At 60.8% G+C, this 8,292-nt stretch overlaps 1 protein-coding gene across 1 annotated transcript in view; it reads left to right on the top strand.

Annotated features, from left to right (window-relative positions):
• ZC3H18 (zinc finger CCCH-type containing 18) overlaps nt 1-8,292 on the top strand; it is a 62,843-nt gene that overhangs the window by 24,853 nt on the left and 29,698 nt on the right. Inside the window, exons 7-8 of the mRNA XM_027773441.1 lie at nt 3,023-3,140; nt 3,985-4,268. Coding sequence (XP_027629242.1) covers nt 3,023-3,140; nt 3,985-4,268 — 402 coding nt within the window. The remainder of the gene's footprint in view (nt 1-3,022; nt 3,141-3,984; nt 4,269-8,292) is intronic.

Here is an 8,292-nt window from a genome sequence, read left to right as displayed (position 1 = left end):
GCTAGGCCTGAGGGAGCCCTCCCGTGTGTTGCTAGTGGCAGGAGAGAGTGGGACCCAGTTCAGAGGGAGTCACTTCTCAGCATGGCCTCGCTCTCACTGCGCCTGCAGCCAGGCTCGGGAGCCGAGGTGGTGAGAGGCAGAGACCACACCTCACCGCGGCTGCTCATCGGCTGTGCCAGCCCACAGCACCTGAGGGCGGGTGTGAACGAATGGTGCTGTGTGGGAGCCACGCACTGTCGGGCCTTCCCTGTGCTGCAGCCTCCAGGCGTCCCAGGCCCAAGACGCACCGGGGACCGCAGTCTGTGACAAGGCCACAGCCCAGCCCAGCGACTCGATCTTGCCCCCTGGTGCTGTTTTGCAGCAGAAGCACTGCTTGGCCCGAGCCTCCCAGCATGCTAGGTGGGAACATGGTTCTGTACCATGAGCCCAGGGGAGGTGGCACCTGGGGCTCAAGTGCACTTTTTTTTGTTTGAGAGAGATTTTTGCTATAGGGTGCATGCGCTCGTAGGAGAGACAGAAAGCAAGAAATCACCTTCCAGGGTGGATGGCCACACCGCAATCCCTTCTCCATTCTCTCCTGGTATCCTGGGCATGCACGCACACGTGCCGACGTGAGGTTTAAGCCTCCATATCCGGGACTCAAACCATGGTCGACTACGTGGGAGTCCAGCAATATAACCATTACACCATCTGCTGGTCCCAAGGGGACTTCTTTTTAAGTTTTTTTTCCAGACTTGGGGGCACCGTCTGCAAGGTCTGTACCACCTGATCCATCCCAAGCCAAACCATCCCTGATCACAGATGAGTGTACACGCCCGAGGGCCCCGGGAGGCCTCAGGACGTGGGCCAGGACCATCCGTGAGCTCCATTGCTGAGCCCATGGCCACGCCGACTAATGCATGAGGGAATAAGCTGGGGTATGCGTAGAGGACGAGGAAATTGTTCTTCTTCCACGTCTTCTTGAATTCGAGCTCACCTACCAGAATATCCCAGAGTGAAATGAATGCTTTTTTAGACAGATACCCCCAAATCCAGCTTGGGAAGTCTCACTGGCACCTCTGCGTTCTTCCCATGCCATCTGACTCACGGGCCCTCATGGCTACAGGGTGTTAGCACATGTCTACCCCGGCTGCCAGGGACACTGGCCAGCCTGCCCGGTGCTATCTAGGAGCGTGGTCAGCAGAGCTGCGTAGGCAGCCCGGGTCCCGCATAGCACCATCTTCCAGAGCAGTGACAGAGCACTGTGGAGCGCCGCGCCACCTCTGCCCCCGACGCTGGGAAAGGGACTCGGCTTGCCTCCGTCAGCTGCTTGGGCCCTGAGCATTGTCAGGACCCGGCTGCCTCTGCACACTCAAATGATAGAGCACGTGTGTGTGCAAGAGAATGCACGACAGGCCCTCCCCGTGCCGTGACCTGGCCCTCCAGCTCCTCAGGCTCCGTCCTAAGCCACGGTGGCTCCGTCACTTGCCAGCTGTGTGGGTCTGCGCTCTGGGCACTTCCCCACATGCCCCCGCGCCGCCTGCTCCATTACAGAGGCATGCTGTGCTTGCTGTCCCCGACACCATGTTTTCACGGCCAGGTTCTCTCTCTGCCTTTTTTAAAATTCACGATCAAGTGTGTGTGAGGCAGAGAAGCGCCTCCACGGGACTCGGTGACCCAGATCTCCGGCATCCTGGGCACTCACACACCTCCTGGTATGTCTTCAGGCCTCCCAGGCAGAGGGCGCAGACCACAGTCAGTGTGTGGTTTCTGGCTCCAGTCTAGTCCACTGCGCTGTGCCACCAATGGGGCCCCAGGGCCTCCAGGCTGGGCTCGTGTGTTCACTGGAGCCCTGGGAATTGGCCTGCCTGGATCCCACAGAAGCTTGTGGTGCCTCACAGGGAGTTGGGGGCTTCAGTTCTCTGTAGAAAGAACTGACTCAGTCAAGGGCCCGGGCATGTCATCTCATTTCCCTCCTTTGTTTAAAAAGGTTTTTACCACGGCGTGTGCATTTGCCAGAGAGAAAGTCAGGGGAGGTGGGAAGTTGTTTCCCAGGGGGATGACCACATTGCAGTCCCTTCTCATCTTGGGATTTGGAGCATGCATGCACGTGCACCCTACATGATTTTCAGGCCTCTGGGTCCAGGACTCCAACCGCAGTCAACCTTGTGGGAGTCCAGCACCTTAGCCCTACACCACCTGCTGGCCCATCATCTCATGTCTTAATTTCTCAGCAAAAGGTTTTGTACCTTTCTGACAAAGTGTATTTTTTCCAAGAATTTTTCTTCTCTTTTCTTTTGCAAACACGGTTTTCTTTACCCGTCTCCCAGGTGGTGACCCGTGTATAAGAGATGTGGGTTCTGCAGGTAATGTTTTCGTCCTTAGTGTGTACTGATGTTTTTTGTTTGTTGGAATTGGCTTCATCGGGGCCAGCAGATGGCGCAGTGATTATGTTGCCGGGCGCCCGTGCGTGTGTGCTCAAGATCCCAGGAAGGGAATAGAGAGGGGATTGTGGTGTGGACGTCTCCCGGGGGTGATTTCTCGCTTTCCCTCTCATTGTCTCGGTGTGTCTCTCCAGTGAACTCACGTGCCCAATGGCAGAGACCTCTGAAAGGAGAGCTGGCATTGTCGTCCTGTCTCCGTAGGACAGGACTGTGCCCACACAGTGTGCACGTCAGGATGGCGGCCCCCCGCCGCTCCCGCCTGCGTGCGTGGCCTCTCCCCAGTCGCACTGGCAGAGCCTGCTTGTGCTGGCCGGTGTCGTGGAGAAGGGCTCTCATCCCCGTCTGGGCTGCCCCACACCCTGCTCGTTAGTGAGTGCTGGCCCTAGGTCATGAGTGCGTACATGTATTGCCATCTTAAAGCTTCAGTTCCTGTTTGCTTGAGTGTCATCAGGAACGGGGACTGGACTTTGTCCAAGATGTCTGATCCGCCGTGGCCAGATGCCCTGGCTTCCTTCAGGCCACGTCCTGCTGAGCGCTCTAATGCAGGGCTGACCTCTGCCGTCGGCGTCTCACGTGGCCCTCGTCGCCTGCTCTTCCAGCCTGGAGCCCTACGCGGACCCGTACTACGACTACGAGATGGAGCGCCTCTGGCGCGGGGGGCAGTACGAGAACTTCCGAGTGCAGTACACGGAGGCCGAGCCCTACCACAGTTACCGAGTGAGTATGGCGGCGCAGGGGGCCTCGGCCCTGCACGGCCTGTATGCCTGGGACTCCGTGGCAGGGCAGTGTATGCGTGTGCAGCCACATGGCTGTTCAGATCCTCTGGCCAACGCTGTGGGCACTGGATCAGGGACTTCCCTGGAAACTGCCCTTGCTGCAATTTTTAAAGTCGGACAGGAGCTTCCGAGGGAGCACAGCGTGGCCTCGAGGGTGTTGCTCCAGGCCCTTGACGAGAGCCGTTAGAGCCGCGGGCTGTTCTCCCTGGGAGCCACCTGGCATAAGGCTGCTCTTGCTGCATTTCCATGCCGCCAGTCACGTGCTCCATGTGACAGTGCGTGTGCCGAACCCGAGCCGTCCCTGGACGAGCCCAGTTGGGGCAACCCAGCAGGAACCACATGCACTCAGGGCCAAAGGAGGGGGCCAGGAGCGGTGGCCCCTGGTGGCCAGCTGCCCCAGAGCCTCTGCAGAGCGGCTGCTGGGCACAGCTGGTCTGTGGGGTGCCGGTGCCTCCCCTGGCCAAGGCAGCCAGCAAGAGGCACCTGAAGCTCAGAGCCTGGCGGGTGGGCTGCAGTGGGCTCTGTTCCGCTTTGATTCCACATGTCAGAGCGGAGGGAGGACTCAGGGCCGAGAGCAGTGCTGCCTGCATAAGAGATGGGCCGCCTGCAGGTGCTGCGCTGCCGGACCTGCCCTGCAGCGGCTGGGCTCACTGCCCAGGGGTCCTGGCGGCGCTCCACCTGGCTGTGCTGCAGAGGGCTCCGCGCCCTGGTGTGAGTGCTGGGCGGCGGCCTTCCCCCGCGAACCAGGACTCACTCCCACACCTGTGTCTGGCTTTTCACCCAAGGAGCGGGAGCGCGAGCGCGAGCGTGAGAACCGGCAGCGCGAGCGTGAGCGAGAGCGCGAGCGGGACCGGGAGCGGGGGGGCGGGGGGGGGGAGCGGCGGCAGCGGGAGCGCGAACGGGAGCGCGAACGGGAGCGTGACAAGGAGCGGCAGCGCCGGAAGGAGGAGTGGGAGCGAGAGCGCGCCAAGCGTGACGAGAAGGACCGCCAGCACCGGGACCGCGAGCGCGACAAGGAGCGGGACAAGGAGAAGGAGAAGCCCAAGCCGCGCTCCCCGCAGCCACCTAGGTAGGCCTGGCCTGGGCCCTTGGGCAACCACCCGTGGGCTGATTTACCCTGACAGCGTGCGCTGCAGCATCTCAGGACCTGGCGCAGCCGTGTGTCCGTGCCGTTGTGAGGTCGGACTGAGCCACGGCCACCCGTCATCATCGCCCTTGGTGTCCCCCAGACGGGAGCACATGCCGTGTGGCCTTCTGTGTCTGCTGCCCTCACTCGGAATAACGGCCTCGAGGCCGTCCGTGCACTGCGCCAGCTCGGAGGCGAGCGGTGTGCAGTGCCGTGCTGGCCCACGTGTCCAGTCGTGGACTCCAGTTGTCCCCACCCGCGGCTGTGGTGAATGTGAACACCTGTTCTCTTGGACTTTGGTCTCCACGTGTCTTAGCATTCACCTGGGCGTGGCTGCCGGGTCCTGGGGTCCCCGTGTAACATCTGAGGAGCGCCAGCCGGGCAAGGTGGCTGCCATCACACGTTCCCACCGGCCGGCCGAGGGCCCAGCGTCTCCACCTCCCCCTGAGCAGCTCGTGTGCTCTGACATCGTGTCCCAGAGGACCCGTGTCGAGCGTGTCCCGAGTGGGACTGCATGGCGCGTCTCCTGCTGGCGGTGCATGCCCCTCTGTGCTGCCTCGCCGCCTTCCCCGCATGTCCCGTGAAGCCCCACGCGGCGGTCTCGGCAGCTTTGCCATGTGTGCTCTCAGTGGCTCAGCTCGGGTACCGTGACCCGCCCTCAAGTTCTCCCTCGGAGTGTCACTGTGTCACTGCTCGCACTTGGGCCTCGGTCCGTCTCAAATCAGCGTGGGGTATGGCATGCGGTTAGGGCTCAGTCTTGTCCCCGTGGCATGGATATCCAGTTTGCCCAGCACCATTCAGCGAGATCGTTTTTCCCATCGAATGGCCTTTGTACTCTCCTCGGGTTCTGAAACGACCACAGGCCTGAGTTTACCCAGACTTCCCTCCCTCTCTGTCTATGGCAGGTGCACATGTCCTATAGCAAAAATTTAAAAACAAAGAAAAATGATAGCACATTCAGGGTAACGCACATGGACGTGGTTTAGATACATTAGAGTTCCCTCTGCAAGGCTGCTGAGGTGGGTCTTCTTACGTCGTGGGGATCAGTCTTTTCTTAACTTTGTATTTTTTGTGAGAGGGTGCAGGTCTTGCCAGAGAGAAAGCCCCGTGAGACGCAGCAGTGCTGAGACCCTTTTTCCTCCACTTGTGCGTCTGTCAGGATTTGGGGCAGAGACGCCTAGTCTGGTCTTCCAGGTGCTAGCGTTGGGATTCGAACCATGATTGGCCACGCGTACCTAATGCCTTGTGACCCCTTGGCTCCAGGAAAGAAAGGTGCCCTGCCACAGGGAAGACCATGTGTGGACACTGTGTGGGTACCGTGTGCACCCCGAGTCCTCTCCCTGGACGGAGAATATAGGGGCCCCAATGGACATGCCGCTTGGCCATGGCAAAGACCAGTGCTCCGCGCTCACGTCTGTTCTTAGGGCAGACCCTCCTCCTCCCTTGAGCCTCACACCCTCTTCTGCGGTGCTTTCTCTCCTGCCTAAGTGGCCTACATTTAAAGTGACAGCTCTCTCTTTGTTGTAGAGCATCATGGTGGAGGGCAGAGGACTGACACAGAGAGCCACAGGCCATGCCGGGAGCCTTGGAAGGGTCAGAAGAGGGTTAGTGCCCAGCTCTCAGCAGTGAGCCCTTAGAAAGCCAGAGCACCACCCCGCCGCCCCTTGAAACAGCACAGACAGGCCCTGTGCTGCTGATCACCTGCAAGTGACAGTAACCCTTGTCCGCAAGTCTGCTCTGGGGCTCTGCCATTCAGGAGGGTCTGTAAGTCGCAGGTGCCACCCTCCCTCAAAGGTGTCTGTCGCAGCTCGGCCCTGGGGCTGCACTGTCAGGATGTGGGCCGAGCCCCCGCAGCCTCCTGTCCCCTTTACTGACCCCACGTGCACCAGGCCTCCTGAGTTCTGGGGAGCACCAGGTTGAAGTGCAGGCAGAGAAAAAGTGGTGCCACATCCTGTCGCGGTCACCTGCATGAGGTGCTCCTCCCCTGCCTCCTCCCATCAACAGCTGTGGCACTTCTAGCAGCGGCTACGGAGAGGGCCGAGTGGGGGAGGCGGTGACTTGCTGAGTAGGTTGTCAGAGCGTGCGCCACGCCCGGTGTCCCGGGAGGAGAGGGATGGGCAGCTGCGGAATGTGCTCCGGGCCTGTCCGAGCTGAGCACGAGCAGACTCGGCCGGAAAACCCAGATGCTGCACATTAGACGTGTGACACGTCTGTATGTAAAGAGCCTTCCCGTCACCCGTCTTCACCTTTGACCTTGGATGTGGCCAGCACCCAGCTGGAGTTTCCAGTGCGTGGGGCTCGAACCAGCCATGTCCTCGCCTCCTGCTTCCTGGTGTGCTGTGGCAGGGTGTGGGCTGCTGTTGGCCCCTCTGGTTTGTTTGCTGCAGATGTTCACGGTGGCCCAGCCGACCTCTGTCCCCTGGAGAGGCTCCCCTGTGGCCCCAAGCGAGGGATGGCCCTGGAAGATAAGTGTTCCCTGTGCTCATGTGAGTTCCAGACCAGGGCCCAGCTCGAGGCTGGCCTCCCTTGAGCCTCCGGCAGGCTTCTCCAGCCCTCCACTGCACACGGTGGGCCCTGGGGGTGGCTGTGCGGAAGCACGCAGCCCTGTGGCTTGACATGATGCACGTGTTTTGTCGGCCTGGTTTCCAGGCCTGCCTAGGCTGTCCTGTGGGGTGACACTGCCCCTCGCCTCCCTGAGACCCCACAAAGCACAGGCGGCTGCTTCTCTCCAGGCTGGGAGCCTGCAGGTGCTTCAGAGCACAGCCTGGGGGCCGCGCTTGGAAATGCTGCCACCCCAAGGCCCCGGGCCGGAGCCAGGGTTAGCGCAGCCGTTGCCCTAGCGGCCTCGCCCTCCCCACTGTGACCTGGTGGCAGCCAGAGGCCAGCAAGGGGCTGTCCGTCCAGGGTCCTGTGCAGAGGGGAGAAGGTGGCCCTGTCTCACGGTTCTTAGGGAGATTCCTGGAGCGTGTACAGCCGACAGCATGGAAGGGTGACCTGGGGAGTTTAGAGGGGGACGGGGCTGGAACAGCTCCTGCTGGCCCGCCTGCTGCCTCGGCACACCCCACGGTGCGAGCCGAGCCGAGCCTGGCGCCCTACAGCCTTACATGAACATGGGCCCCTCGGCCACTCTTCCAGCTCTCCGTTCAAGTCAGAGGTCTCAGGCTAGCCAGTGTGTGGTGGCTAAGACGGATAACACCCACGCGGAGTTCGTGGTTCAAGGCCCGGGCCCAGCGGGGGTGCTCTCCCCCCGTAGCTCCCCAGTGAGAGGTGCCACGGGGCTATGTCCTCCAGGTCTGGGAACTCAGCGAAGCCCCTGTCTCCCTTGGGTGGCCCTGACCCGGCTCCCCGTGCCTCTATAGCCAGGTGCCGCCAGTGTGTCAGGTTTCTGTCTTAAAGAGGTCCTGCGTCATCGCTGACTGACTGTCAGTCACTGGTGACACTCAGAAGTAGCCGTGGTTAGGGTGGCTGACTGGGTCACATGGCTGACTGCACAGTTCGAGTCCCAGACCCCGCAGCTTGAGAAACACGCTGAGCGCCTGTACCCGTGTACCCAGAAACCCTGAGAGGAGAAGCGGAGGGGAAGGGATCAGTGGGACCGCTCCCCACGGGGTGCTGCTTCCTCACTTCCCTCCCTCTGTCTCTGTCTCTCCAGCAAGGGTATACATTCTCTAGCAAAATTTAAAAATAAACGCTTATCAGCTACCGATTAAAATCTGCACTGCCGGGGCCGCAGGGGGCGTAGCTGTCACCTTCCTGGACGCCCACGTGGCTGACTGCAGTTCGAATTCAGGACCCGGTGGCTTAAAAATCATGCCGGACACCTACGCATGCATGCCCAGGGTCCCTGTGGAGAAGAGATTTTAGCACGGCTGTCCCCCACCCCACCCCCCAGGGTTATTTCTGACTTCCCCTCGCACCGTCTGGCTAGTGCACGCACCATAAGGCAGAAACCTCTTTTTTTTTTTTT

This window comes from Tupaia chinensis, unplaced genomic scaffold, assembly GCF_000334495.1.
Source record: "Tupaia chinensis unplaced genomic scaffold, TupChi_1.0 Scaffold000355_1, whole genome shotgun sequence".
In the NCBI taxonomy this organism is placed as follows: domain Eukaryota; kingdom Metazoa; phylum Chordata; class Mammalia; order Scandentia; family Tupaiidae; genus Tupaia; species Tupaia belangeri.
Note: the sequence above shows the minus strand (reverse complement) of the source record. Positions and strands in the feature narration are given on the sequence as shown.